The 14,773-nt window shown below is 46.0% G+C and overlaps 2 protein-coding genes and 2 pseudogenes across 2 annotated transcripts; 2 read left to right on the plus strand and 2 right to left on the minus strand.

Annotated features, from left to right (window-relative positions):
* The first annotated feature begins 2,677 nt into the window (after positions 1-2,677).
* LOC136550095 (protein NLP1-like) lies at positions 2,678-8,518 on the plus strand (annotated as a pseudogene).
* Positions 8,519-8,990: 472 nt separating this feature from the next.
* On the minus strand, positions 8,991-11,942 carry LOC136550096 (U11/U12 small nuclear ribonucleoprotein 31 kDa protein-like). The gene has a single exon (XM_066541564.1). The coding sequence runs from the start codon at positions 11,272-11,274 to the stop codon at positions 10,474-10,476; it is 801 nt and encodes a 266-aa protein (XP_066397661.1). The 5' UTR covers positions 11,275-11,942; the 3' UTR covers positions 8,991-10,473.
* A 98-nt stretch (positions 11,943-12,040) lies between these two features.
* LOC136548886 (uncharacterized) lies at positions 12,041-13,576 on the plus strand (annotated as a pseudogene).
* On the minus strand, positions 13,570-14,494 carry LOC136550098 (uncharacterized). The gene has a single exon (XM_066541565.1). The coding sequence runs from the start codon at positions 14,177-14,179 to the stop codon at positions 13,811-13,813; it is 369 nt and encodes a 122-aa protein (XP_066397662.1). The 5' UTR covers positions 14,180-14,494; the 3' UTR covers positions 13,570-13,810.
* Between the last annotated feature and the right edge of the window lie 279 nt (positions 14,495-14,773).

Consider the following 14,773-nt stretch of genomic DNA (forward strand, 5'->3'; position numbering starts at 1 on the left):
ATCTTCCTTGACCTGGAATATTCAACTTCCCACGGTTCGATGCAGATCAGTACAGCCTCGAGATTTCGATTTCAGATTAATTGTCAGATTCCGAGTATCCATGGTTACGTGCTACACTGTTGCATGTCTCAATAATTAATGTGAGCCCCTCAGACAGATCGGCCACTTCCTTGCCAAGTTCCCTGTCAAAATTGCCTACCCGGGCTCCACCTTCCTGAATCCTTAGTCACCAGAACTTTTTAAAAAGTGCTCACTGTTGCTGTTGTTGTACAAGGTTATCAGACTGCCATATAGGAAATACTACTACCAAATATCAAGAAGAGTGATGTTGCCCTCTTGACAAATCATACATGAACATGCAAAAGATGCACAGAGAGTGACAGAGAGCAAACATTTCACGCTAGTGTTTACTGCTAGTAGAAAACAGCAGCCTTGATGGAGATTTGCATGTTCCCATGCCGAACTGGATCCCATGGTGGTGATGAGTGATGACTCCTCATGAGCCCCAAAAGTTAGGTGGCCCTCGAGCTGGGACCCACTCACAAGAGAATTTAACAACCAAAACGGTATCTGATTGGCAGGAATTAACAAGAGTACAAACAAGACCTCCCCAGACCCCAGCTGGTGGAGAGGGGTGCTGATGGCATATTGGGGTGCCACTAAAGAACACACAAGCTTTTGGTCAAACAATGAGCAAGTAGCAAATATATGTATTTTCAATGGGCTCTGTGGCAGTGACCCAACCAATATAAGAAAAGGGAAAGCGAGCAGGGAAAAGTGGCCACTCCATTTGTTCTATATTTTCTGGATGATGTCAAGGTATGTACCCCTCACAGATGAGCGTTCTTGGTGCCTTGCACTTTATCATTGATGTCATTCTCCAACTAGTGTCTTCTACTCTTCATCCAATCTAGCCAAGCAATGTGCACCTCTCTCCCTCTCTCTCGCTCTACGCATGCAACCGCAAACAAGTGCAACTTTAAACAACTGCATGATGTCCTGTCACTGAAAACTGACTAGCTCAGAAGGAACACCAAATTAGAGGTAAAACCGTAAAAGACCTTGCTTCCATGCTAGATTAAACCAGAATGACAGCAGCAGGTTCAAACTAAACTGTAGCCTGTAAACTACTAACCCTGATGTGTAATTTCCCCATACCATTTTCCTGAAAACAGTGTTAGAATACTAGAAGGAAATAAAAATGTTGAAAATTAATATAAAAAGGCAGGCTTGTATTACACTACTACTACACCTGTACTGTTCTAACTTGTTGCATCACAAAGAGGCATCGAGATTCCTCCTGTCGATGTCACGGAATAATGAATCAAAACACTATTTTATCACGTTCCTCCCTGGTCAGGGCACAGAAACACGTTCACATGGGAGGAATCAAGCAAAATACGGTTAGTACAAATAGTAACTAATGTCTTGAAAATATTTAAAGCAGTTCCTAAACTGGAACAACCTTGGGAATAAAAATCTATTGCTCCATCATATGATTAACCTTTCAAATTGGACTTTGGTATCCAGAGCACATGTATCTCCATCCAAACCACAATTATGTTGCTAGTTTATTGATCTTTGATCACAAGAGCCTTGGAATAGCTCGTACTTCTTCACCTCCCCAAGTAAAGAACTGCAGAAAACAAATGGAAGTAAAGATCAAAGGCGATTAAATTATAAGACTAGCCAATCCCAAATAAACAAGTATCTGACCGTACACATGTAGCTTTACGAGATGCAATCCTAGGAGCATGCACAAATCATATTTAACTAAGCAAGTGCTTCTATGATCTCTACTCTCTAGGAATATTGTCGAGCTCATAAAGCGTGTACAATTAAAATAAATTTGGTGCCAAATAGCCCCACAGCTTATAGTTGTACCGTGATCTAGGATGAGGTGTATCATTTTGCCTCTCCTTTTTAACAGAAGTGTCTAAACATTTTTTACATAAGTATTTGGAAAAGTGGTTCCTTTTAGCTTGGACATATAATTAGAAACAAAGGAGATGACAGCATAACTTCAAATGTATCCATTCATTTGTTTCAAAGTAAAAGAAAAGGTAACCATTAACAGTGACGATAATGATACCATATAATAAGTTGAGACAATCAGAATAAACTTTTTTTTTCTGCTATGAATTTTTCTGCCAGACAGAACCATGTATTTGATGGCCAGGTAGTGGGGACATTTTACATACTTAAAACTCCTACCTTTTCTGAAACAGTTGTCCCGAAATCTGTGGTTTGCCTTTCTTTGAGTATAGAGGACAAATTTGGTTGGCCCTACACCAATATATGCTAGAATCCCCAATCAGTACACCACCCCTGATCCCCCTCTATGTTGTCACCACTGAGGTTACAGGTTAGGCCTGTTGCCTGCATTTCAGTGGTCATGCTTGTGGCCCCGAAATCAGAATTGACAAATGAATGTGTGAGCTATTCAAAAATAGTTACAAGGACAAGCTACTTTTTTCTACAAAATTCCCAAAATATACCACAGCATGAATAGACAGTTAGGGACTCAGACCAACAAGTAATTGTTTATATTATACGTAAAAAACAGCCGTCCCCAGTTCCTCCTGTTTGCAAACCACCATTTTTTAAAATCTCAAAAACCACCCGTGGTATTGTGAAAGAGAGGATTTCTTACCAAGGAATCCTTCTGAGGCTGCATAATCACTCTAGCAAGTTTTGACTTTATATGGAAGCGGGTATGGACGTATGGTTGGATTCCTGTGTGGTGCTGGTGCAGCTGGGCTCTCCGTGAGAGGGAAAGATTCTAACAAATAAAGAAAAACAAAATTGCCATGGTGGCCCCACAGCCTTTGTTGTTACGACAACACCAGAAAAAGAAGGGCAAAACCAAGCCAGGACAGGCCAAGCAAATTTCTTGTTCTCCTTTCCGTCTCACAGCAGCAGCAGCAGCAGCAGGATCCACTAGATGCTCGGGTGGAGCACCGAGCCTTTTCCGGCGGCGAGTTGAGCTGAGCAGCGTAGAGCTACCTAGTGGAGGCTAGCACCTTGCTAATCCAGGACCAGGAGGAAGAGAGGAGAACGGGAGCCCTTTTTGATGACAAGAGGGAGGCGTCAGGGGTGTGATTAACAGTGAGCTACTTGCTACCTCTCTACCAATCTCTTTCGCTGCTTGCTTTCCATTGAAAATGATGTGTTCTTGCCTACCACCCACACCCTGCAATCCGATGCTCAGCGCAAAAATCTCCCAAGGATTCCCATGTCCCCATGGTTTCCTAGTCCAAGATGTGCATGGAGCCTTGCTTCTTGATCTCCAGCAGAACAGAAGTGAAGCACCCTGGCTTTGCATGCCCAAGTGTTGTTGTTATTGTTACCAAGATCATAGCTACCACTGATGCAGTGCGTTCGTGATGAACTGTGTAAGCAGGTTCTGAAGGGAGAGTTACCTGCATCTGCATGGAAGAGGGAGGAGACCCGCAGCTTCCGAGCATCTCCGTGGCACGCACCACGTCCGAAGGTATGGGGGCCGTCGACTTGGATCTCCTTGAGCAGCTACTGTCTAGCGATAACGGCTGGCTCGAGGTGGTCTCGCGCTCGCCCAACTCGGTAGCGTTTCCTCCACCCTCGGCCTTCTTCTCGGCTGACGCGACAGCCACCACAGTGACGACGACGGCGGCGCCGGCCACGAACGCCAGCTGGTGGATTCAGACGGGCGGCGCAAGCCCCTCCTCCATGCGGGAGCGGTTCAGCCAGGCCCTGTCCTACATCCAGGACACGCAGAGCGACGGCGATGTCCTCGTGCAGCTCTGGGTGCCAGTCAACCGCGATGACGGGAAGCTGGTGCTGACCACCAGTGGTCAGCCGTTCACGCTCGACCACCGCTCCGACAGCCTCATCCGGTTCAGGGAGGTGTCCACCAAGTACCAGTTCTCGGCTGACATTAATTCAGGGGACACACCGGGGCTGCCAGGGAGGGTCTTCATCGGCAGGCTCCCCGAGTGGTCGCCGGACATCAGGTACTTCACCAGCTACGAGTATCCCAGGGTAAGGGATGCACAGTACCTCGATGTACACGGCACCATGGGGCTGCCAGTGTTCGAGAAAGGAAGCTACAATTGCCTCGGCGTCATCGAGCTGATCATGACAAGGCAGAAGCTCAACTTCACCTCTGAGCTCAACACCATCTGCAGTGCTCTCCAGGTATGAGACCTCAATCTCACTGCCCCTGAAAGTTCAGAGTAGTATACAGCAAGTGCGTTAGGTTAGGAGAAAAAATCACCAGCTTAGTGCAGGAAAAGAAAACAGCAGTTTGGCCACTGATGTCACCTTGATTGAAGTACCTGCATGACAATTATTGCTGTAGAAAATCAATAGTGTTTCCAGGTCTGGGGTTTCCTAATGATGACAAGGGTCTTTGCAGGCAGTTAATCTCAGAAGTACAGAAGTTTCGAGCATTCCACGCATAAAGGTGAGCAGAAAAGAAATTATACACTCATTGTGTTGCAGCTTTGAATTTTGGCAAATACCTCATTTTTACAAAAATAAGAATCTCAGGACCTCTATATTCCAACTTATAGGCATGATATGGAAATCTACTTAAATTGCATGTTGGTGAAGAAAAAAACTTTGCACGTTTCTATTTACCTACCCTAGCACATATAAAGCAAGTGCTCACTCATGACTTCATGGCCCCTCTTATTGATTATCCATCAGTTCAGCACTGCTTCCTACAAAGATGCTTTACCAGAGATACTGGAGGTCCTGAGAGCAGCCTGCCTGGCCCACAAGCTGCCATTAGCTCAGACATGGGTCACATGTGCTCAACAAGGGAAACGAGGCAGCCGACATTCCGACGAGAACTACCGGTACTGCATTTCCACCATTGACGAAGCATGCTTTGTGAATGAAGCCGAGATGCGGGGCTTCCATGAGGCCTGCTCAGAGCACCACCTGCTGCATGGGGAGGGGGTGGCAGGGAAGGCCTTCACAACAAACCAGCCATGCTTCTTGCCAGACATTGGATCCTCAACTAAATTGGAATACCCCTTGTCTCACCATGCCAAGATCTTCAAGTTAAAAGGTGCAGTGGCGATCCGACTGCGGTGCACACGCACTGGGACAGCAGACTTCGTGCTGGAATTCTTTCTGCCAACAGATTGTGAAGCACTGGAGGAACAGAAGACAGTGCTGGACTCCTTGTCAGGCACCATGCAAAGTGTTTGCCACACTCTACGTGTAGTCACAGATAGAGAGATGGAAGACGAAGCAATGCTGGAAATGAACGAACTGAACTCTTTTACTCCTCATGGGAAGGACAAAGTTGAGGAGTTGTCCTTTGGAGGCAATTCAGCAGATCGTAGAGGAGAGGCCTCTTGGACAAGTCTGGCAGGAACTTCACAGCAAGAATCCGAGTTAGCTGCATTGCAGATGCATGGAATGTTCTCACCTGGGGGACAGGGTCCATCTCTATCTGGTATTCAGGCAACTGCTGAAGGCAGCAAGGCAAAAAGGCGTACAAAGGCCGAGAAGACCATTAGTTTGGAGGTTCTTCGGCAGTACTTCGCTGGTAGCCTGAAAGATGCAGCAAGGAGCCTTGAAGGTGAGTGAATCATCAGATAAATGAAAGATTCAGCAAAGGATAGTTTACTTCTTCCATAGATACCATCAGCCATTTAATTATAGCGGTACAACTAATGCAGCCAGCATGCTAATCTGATTAAGCAATAATATAGTGTTACTTCCCATCTGAGGGTCAACCATCACATGGATCCCATAGACAGAAGATGAACATTCTTATCAGCCTTATCGTGATTTGTGTTTCCTTTCCATGTATAGTATACCACTAGTCCACTAGGCCCCATATATAGAAAGCACATGAACATGAAGAGACATAATGCAAGTACAGCACAGCAGAAAGTCAACTTCGAAGAACTGACATAACAAATAATAATATAAAAAATCAGCAAGCAGATCAACCTTATGGTTTCTAGCTGATTGAGCAAACAGTGCACATAGCCTAGAATTGAATTGATCAGTCTCATACAGTCTCAATCATTGCTTACAGTTAAAAAGCAACCAGATAAAACAAAACACTCTGCATAGACATTATGAAATGATTAATATGATGATCTCACCATTAGGCCCACAAACTAACTTATAAAGGGCGTACCCAGTGCAGAGAGCTCCCGCTCTGTGCGGGGTCTGGGGAAGGGTATTAGTGGCAAGCCTTACCCTCGCCTGTGCAATGCAAGGAGACCGCGACTCGAACCCGGGACCTTCCGGTCACAGGCGGTAAGACTATACCGCTTGCACCAGGCCCGCCCTTCAAACAAACTTATCATGATGGCAATTATGGCATACACGTAGGAAGACATACGGAGTACATTCCAAAATAAGCCCACAAACTAACTTATCAGAGTGACATGATATGATGTTTTCCAGAATTAGAATAGATGGATTTAGAGCTTCGTGAGTCAACATAAAGGGCATACCCAGTGCAGAGAGCTCCCGCTCTGTGCGGGGTCTGGGGAAGGGTGTTAGTGGCAAGCCTTACCCTCGCATGTGCAATGCGAGGAGACCGCGACTCGAACCCGGGACCTTCCGGTCACAGACGGTAAGACTCTACCGCTTGCACCAGGCCCGCCCTTCCTTCGTGAGTCAACATAGGTAAAATTATTTCTTCCAGGCAAGGGGCAGACAGCATCCTTATCATGTGTGTATTGCATCTCCAGATTGTGATAGCATCTTTTATGACAGCATGCTTATATATGGTTTGATCTGGTTGCAAACATACTAACCTTTTTTTTATCTCCCACAGTGTGCCCTACGACCCTCAAAAGAATATGCAGGCAGCATGGTATAACCCGCTGGCCATCACGAAAGATCAAGAAGGTAGACCACTCTCTAAGAAAGCTTCAAAAGATCATTGATTCAGTTCATGGAGCAGAGACAGCTTTCCAGCTAAACACCCTGTACAAGGATCTCACAAAGACCTCAATATCATCTGACAACAATTTGTCAGGAAGCGTCACGGTTCCTCCAACTAACCAGAGCAATCTCACCGACTTCAACAAGCACCAACCCCACAAGTCAAGTAGCAATGTGCCATCAACTTCACACTCACACTCCTCTTGCAGACACAGTTCTAAGTCAAGCCCCTCATGTAGCGGTGGTGCAACAAAACATGCACAACAGGGTATAATGATGAAGTCAGAAAATCCTGTGAAAGACAGCTCTATTCAGACTCTGCAAACAGAAAACCCTTCATTATATGAGCATTTCTCAGTTCATGAGGCTCCAATTGATCTTCTACAGGATGTTACTGAAAAGGCTAATGGTGGACATCATTCTTCTCGAAGCCCGTCGTCCCCCAACCCTAAGCAGAACACAGATGCAAATATGAGAGTAAAGGCAACATTTGGCTCAGAAAAGGTAAGATTCAGACTGAATCCAGAGTGCAGTTTTCAAGAACTGAAGCATGAAATAGCAAAACGTTTGAGTATAGTAGAAACAAACCACTTGGTTTTAAAGTACTTGGATGATGATTCAGAATGGGTCTTGATGACATGTGATGTAGATCTACAGGAGTGCCTTCATGTATACAAACTAGCAGATATCCAAACAATCAAAATTTCAGTTCATTTAGCTATTAGTCCAGCTACAAGGGTCACAACTGGTCACACTGGTTTGTCATGACAACAGTATGAGCCTCACCACTTTGTGAGGTTTAATCAGAATTCAACCTGGATCACTTGGTTTTATGCAGGGGAAACCAAGATTCTAGGAGTCCAGGGTTGATAGCCTGTGCAATGTACTTTGTGTCACCACGTCCCAGTTCTGCTGTTAGAACTGATGCAGGGGAAACCAAGATTCCAGGAGTCCAGGATCGATTAGTCTTCGATCTGTTGCTCAGGCTAGGAACTGATGATCAAACAAGAGTACTTGACCATGGGAAAGTCAATTCTAGGAATTAGGATAAACCGAAGTAAACATGCATTGCTTGTAAATACTCACTGATGAACCTGAATCTCTGAATGACAATGCAATTGATTGAATTAATAGGGTGATAGGGTGAAGCATATCTACAAATCAGATTTGCTCCAACTCCAAGTATGTTTTGGTTCTTGGAATACTGATGTGCAACAATCCTTGATGGCTTCTTTCTGATAATTGATCAGCTACAATGGTCCCTTAAGATCACAGGCTCACAGCATTCCTTCATCGCCTGAGTGACCAGCATGCTCTGTTCAATGGACATGAAATTCTGCTTCTGATATTACAATTTTCTGCAGCAAGGATTAGATCTAGAAATAGGATGATAGGATACTTAGTTTGTTCAATTTGTTTGTCCTTTGCAAAAATTTAAAAAAAAAACATTGTATGGTACACTACATCATGGGCCTCTTTAAAAGAACGTCTGCTGCTGTAGACATTATAGATTGTTTTCCTTTTATTAAGAAGCTTCCATTTGTGAACTGTTTGGTATGTCAAATTGTCAATTGCCTAGTATCAATATAAAGATTAGATTATGCCACTATTCTAATAACCAGCATACGGAAGCACAGATGTGACTGGTGTCAACATATTTAATTAAAGTTAATTGGCATTTCTGCAGTGGTAAAGCTGCTGCCTTGTGACCATGAGGTCACGGGTTCAAGTCCTGGAAACAGCCTCTTGCAGAAATGCAGGGAAAGGCTGCGTACAAAAGACCCAAGTGGTCGGACCCTTCCCCGGACCCTGCGCAAGCAGGAGCTTCGTGCACTGGGGCTGCCCTTTTTTTCCGGTACATGGGTAAAATATGTGTAGCTTAGAATACAATATGTAGCCAGAATACAATGTATATAGACCCTTTCACTGACAGGTTCACATCAGAAATATGCCTCTACATTATGAACCAGCAGTCAAATAGCAGAAGGAACACCATGCCAACCACATCATCCAAATCTCATATGCAGAGAGTAATAATCTGCTTCTAGAATTGAGACGTCAATACCCAAAGATGGCAGAATGATGGAGGAAACTAATACACTACATATGTAGCAACAATCAACAACAAAAAAAAAAGAAACACGTTTCTCTAGTGTATTTGCCTTTTTCTCCTTGCCTTATTCTCATGCCCTGGATGAGAATACTGGCCAGTTGTGTGGTTATCATGATTCGTCACTCATGCCCTCAAATGATCTCACATTACCGAAAGTCAAAAGTATTGCACAAGAAGTAATATTACTGGTCCTAACTTAATCAGTCAAGAGTCTGACATCAGGAGTCCATCCTTACAACTCAAGATTTGAAGTTTTCTTCCAAAGCAGAATACCTACAAAACATTCAGAACCTAGACATTCCTGACAGGGCAGAGTTGCTGGTCAAGTTTTAAGGCAAAGGATTCAACATTGTATATTACTATATTCCAACCAATCTCAGCTTGGTTGGCTCTAAAACCTTCCCAAAAAGTACCTGTAGATATGCTGATTTTTTTACTGCAACAATGTTTGTGGTCATTGTCCTAAACAACAGTGCACTTACCCATAAACAAGATGATTTAGTAACCAACTAACGAGACAACAAGAGAAATGACATGCTCAACTTTGTTTACAAGATTTAACAATGTTTAAACTTTCAAGATGGAGATGTTTCCATCTCTTTTTTGAGGTATCAATTTAAGTACCTCTATGCACTTGTAGTTATATCAACAAAGTGAAAACAGTCCTGTGATCCACTAGAAAAAGCAAGAACTTGCAACAGAAGCACAGGGTATCAGAACACAATATTTTCATCACATGTTGAAAAGTAAGAACTCTAAATGAATATTGTCAGTTTGTTAAATGAACTAACAGAAAATGATGTATTAAGAATTGGGCTGTTTTGGAAATAGCTGAATTGCATAAGTTAAGCAAAACCTGGGCACAATATACTGCCTTTATGTGTTCCTTCTCAGTGTAGGCAGTAGGCACAGTAATTCATTGCAATAAGCATACCTTAATGGTATATGAAGATTTAATCAGAAGAGCAAAGCAATAAAAATCTACTGATATACAAGAAGTAATTGAGAACCAAGCAGTAACCATACACAGCTAGCAACCATCTTAGCTGGCAACAAGCTACTAAAAGCAAAAATGGCGTCCTTAACAAAATATCGAAGTAAGAGCACAGACAATCTAAGCATGATGACCAGCAGTTCTGAAAAGCATTTGATTATATTAGACCTAAACTGAGAAATGATTAAATATTTCTTTTTTGGATGGCCATTTTATCAACAAGTCATAGTAGCCAAACCAGGGATGTTGTTCAGATGAATAATAAACTTAATAATCAGGGAAACAATACAGTGACAAGACGAAGTCAGTAACAAGTAATCAGCCATCAATTAACTTCTGAAATTTTAAAATCTAGGATTCAAACACAAAGCTGTTGATCACGTAACTCGCGTCAGATCTATTGTCAAAACACAACAACCTTAGCAGGATACACTGAAGCTTAGTTAGCAAGATACACTGAAGCTTAGTCATCGTCCTCGTCACTCTCGTCGCTGAAGTAGCCTTTCCTCTTCTCCTTCCTCGCCGCCTTTCCCTCTTCCTTCCAAGCCGCCTTCTCCTCCTCTCCCCTCGTATCCACCACCGACGCCCACCTGTCGTCCTCGAACGCCGCGGCGGCGGCAGCATCCTCATCGTCATCCGAATGCCAATCAGCCTCGCCCCCGCGACCGCGCCCACGCCCACCGCTGCCCCCCTCACCACCACCACCACCGCGGCGCGACTTCTTAGACGGTGCGGGCCTCTCGCGGGGCCCGAGCTGGTTGCGGGGGCACTCGTAGGATAGGTGGCCCTCCTCGCAGCACTCGTAGCACCGCGACTTGTCCCGATACACGCGGCGTCGGATGAACTCCGCGGCGCGGCCGTTGTCGGCGGCGATGGAGGCGGAGAGCGTGCGCCCGTTGAGCACCTTGCCATGCATCTCGGCGGCCGCCGCGGCGGCGTCCTCCCGGCTGACGAAGAGGACGAAGGCGACGCCGCGGCTGCGGCGGGATTCACGGTCCTTGAGGACGGTGACGCGCGCGACGCGGCCGAATCGGGAGAAGAGAAGGTGGAGGTCGGAGTTCGTGAGCGCGAAGTCTAGGTTGGACACGTAGACGGTGGATTTGGACGGCGCGAGGCCGCCCGAGCCCCCGCCCCCGCCCTGGGGCTTGCCGCCGCCTCCCGCTGAGGCGCTTGCTGAGGCAGCGGAGGAGGGGAGCGGGTAGCGGTAGAGGAAGCTGTCGTCCTCGCCGTCCGAATCGGAGCCTCCTCGCCGCCGGCGAGACATGTCGTGCCTGCGGGCTGCGGCTGCGCTTCCGCTTCGTGGTCTTTTCTGTTCGGTCTCTCCGTTCTCTCTTCCCCTTTCTCGGGGGACCCAAGTTCTGAAATTTCTCAGGTTAAGGCTCTGCTCTGTTCTGTTGGGCCAGATTCTTCTTCATTTTATCTCTACGGGCCAGATTCCGCTACAAGGCAGCCCAAGAGAACAGGGGAGGCTGGAGAGTATGTGCTGTAGTTTGACTTTGACGAGTACAACCCACAAGGACAGACATGGAAAAAGAAACACGAAGAAGTGTATATATGTCTACCGCATTTCTCCGCAACCTTTGAAGCCTAGAAGGACATTATCGCTATGATGTCATCACTCATGACACAGAAGAAGAGTGAGTTGTCGATCATCTTTTCCCCTTTCCCCAAAATAATAACTATACATTCATAACGATTAGGATCTAGGAATGATAGGAACACTTGGTCGCAAAAGGAAAATGCGAGTACACATAAATGAACCTGGAGTGATTTTAACCATTGTGTTTCGACTTGGAGTGCTTCAGTAAAATATACAGTATTGTAGGTGTAGCCGTGCTCGTCGGGGCAAAAAAAAGAAAAAAGAATGTAACAGAAAAAGACTGAATGAAACAGCAGCTAGTGTGAAACTGTGAACGAACGGCCGTAGCCGTGCTCGTGGGGGCAAAAAAAGAAAAAAGAATGTAACATAAAAGACTGAATGAAACAGCAGCTAGTGTGAAACTGTGAACGAACGGCCAGGTCAGTCAAGCATGCAAACCGGTGGCTCCTCTGATTCACAAAACTGCATGGAACTCCGCTCCCTGCCATTAACTGGTAGCTGACCAACGAGCAAAGCAACTAGTGCCGCACGCTCATCAGTCAGGCCATTTAAGCGAGAGACCCTTGCCACATCCAGCCTCTAGACTCTGATCGCTGCCGCCGGCGAACAGCGTCACAGAAGAAGCTCAAGACTCTACCATGGCGACAGTGAGGGGCTTCACCTTCTTATTCCTCTGCTGATCCTTTTCTCACCATCACCAGGAGTGACAGATGGATTTGGTTCTTCCATTCACAGGAAGCGTCCAGGCGATTCAGGTTCCAGGTTCCAGGTTGAGATGCACTGCCGCTGCATTGGCTGCGCCAGGAAGGTGGAGAAGGCCATGGCGTCCATTGGGAGTTTCAGTGGTACATCCTTTCTTACTGTTCATCTCCTCTCACTCTATATCGATTCTGCAAATCAGAATAAAGATTTTTCTTTTGTGACACAGGAATTGAAACTTCTGTGGGAGATGTTAACAGTGGGATTATCACGGTGGTTGGAAAGGTGAACCCAACAGAGATTTGCCACTGGCTGAAGAGGAAGACGAAGAAAAAATGTCAAAGCTGTGTACCCTGATACTCCAATTGAGGATCACAAACAGGTACTTGCTGTATGATAATAGAGTAGAACGAATGGCAACATGGTGTCAATTTTCTAGATGAATATATTTCAATTTGAATACTTTAATATCCACTGGACTATAATGTGTACAGTATGCCAAATAGAAGGAAAGTTCTTTGACACAGATCAAAGCATATTATCAGAAGTTAAAATGGTGTTAGACTACAAAACCATGTCAAAATCTGACAAAGCTGCGCAGCAGACATAGATACTGGTTAACTATGTCTAACAGTCCGCCTTCACCATGATTTCGAAACCTGAAACTAACACCTGTACTTGTTTGCAGAAAATGATATTGGTTCTAGGAAGCAGTTCACAAGGTGGGCACCCTACACCCTCTGCTCCACCATTACAAGATGACATGCCCTGGGCTTTGGTACCATCAGGAGTTCAACCAGACCATGAGAGCCTACATTTCATTGAGGAGAAGATCAGGGGCCTCGAGAAGATCAGGGATGAGCTGAAGATCAAGAAACTGCAAAACGAGCTGATTGCAGCCAAGATTGAGCTCAAACAGTCAATGAGAGTGATCAATGGCAGTAAGAAGGTTTTGCTGGATAGTGCTTTGAATCAGCTCAAAGCATACAAGAACCTAGAGGCACTTAGTCAGTAAAGTTATGCCAGCAATTCTAGGGCCTGAGAGGGTCTTGCTATAGTTGCTGCTGCAGCACCATGTTCTGTGAAGGTGCTCTGTAATTTAACTGTGGTTTGCTACTAAGTAAAAGTTATCAGTTATTGGGTCTTTTGTATCTATCAAACCTGTGCACCCTTTTTGACTACCAAAACACCATTGGGTGTCAATTTCCTTCCTAATAGGGCACTTATCCTGCATGACCTTTTGGTGAATTACTGGTTCATTTCCTCCTTTTTCTGATATCTGTTAAGTGGTCTGAGAGTTAGATGATATCAAAGTAGCAGATTACACAGAAGTTTGAGCAGTGATATTGCTACACACAGAAAGCTATAGTGTTCAATTAACTGAGAGTCAAGGGCAAGGCTACTGAAGCAACATATAACAGCACGTCACAATCAACATGCTCAAATTCAAATTTATTACTTTTGTGAGTTCGAGGAACAAACTGGTGAACTGATAGTTGTTTCAGACGTGTGGCCTGTGGTCGCCATTGTCGTCGATGTGGAGGTTGACTCCGTGACTGCGCAGCGCGTTGAGGATAGCCCAGACCTTGGTCTGGTTCTTGAACCCTTTCTTCGCGACCTCTTTCTCCGCGTTGGCGTATATGGGCTCCCGCGCGAGGCCGTCCACCTTGAGGCGCATGGCGAGCACCTCGCCGACGGCTGCCGCCGCCTTGGCGTTGCAGGCGCGGCCGCACTCCAGCCCGTCTCGCAGGGGCCGCTCCGCGGTCGAGGCGGTCGTCACGATGCGGCCGCTCTGCCGGTCCACCACGTTCGCCGTCACGTACTTGAGCGAGATGAAGAGGCGCAGCACGTAGCGCTTGGCGACGGACATGGATCGGTGGCCTCCCTCCGGCTAGGAACTGCGGGGTGGCGGAAGAAGATGGAAGCGCGACTGCGCGTGCAGCGGACGCGTCAGCGGTGGCGTTTCGTCGAACGACTAGAGGGCGCGGCCGTTGACGTGACCGACGGCGCAACGAGCGAGCTCGTGGGCGCAAGCGGGTGGTGGCGGGAACAGAGTGGTAGTCGGAGGAACTAGGAGGAGGCAGTGTGGTGGAATTGGGTGATCACCGCGGGCCGTGGCGGCGCCGGAGGCGAGGCTCCCTGTCGTCGGCCAGCTGACCCGACTCGACGACTCGCTAGGTTGCCTTTTTTTTTTAGGGCTGGTTCCTTTGACCAGGAACTGTCACGTGGAACAATTCCTGATTTAATTTGTATAATTTTGATCGGCTGGAATAATTTCCTAGCTCAATTCACCCTAACCGAACAAACCCTTTGAAAGGACCTTATGTCAGCATAGAGGAAGAGTGAATAGGCCTATTTAAAACAAACTCTTTTAGGTGTGGCACTGTTACTCTCAAGGTGCAGCACTGCCGTACTGCGGCACTGTCTCACTAAAGTGCGGCACTGCTGCTCTTACAGACAAGCT

Source organism: Miscanthus floridulus, chromosome 4, assembly GCF_019320115.1.
Source record: "Miscanthus floridulus cultivar M001 chromosome 4, ASM1932011v1, whole genome shotgun sequence".
Taxonomy (NCBI): domain Eukaryota; kingdom Viridiplantae; phylum Streptophyta; class Magnoliopsida; order Poales; family Poaceae; genus Miscanthus; species Miscanthus floridulus.

Coding starts and splice junctions, on each gene's coding strand:
- LOC136550096 (XM_066541564.1), bottom strand. CDS start 11,274: ATGTCTCGCCGGCGGCGAGGAGGCTCCGATTCGGACGGCGAGGACGAC.
- LOC136550098 (XM_066541565.1), bottom strand. CDS start 14,179: ATGTCCGTCGCCAAGCGCTACGTGCTGCGCCTCTTCATCTCGCTCAAG.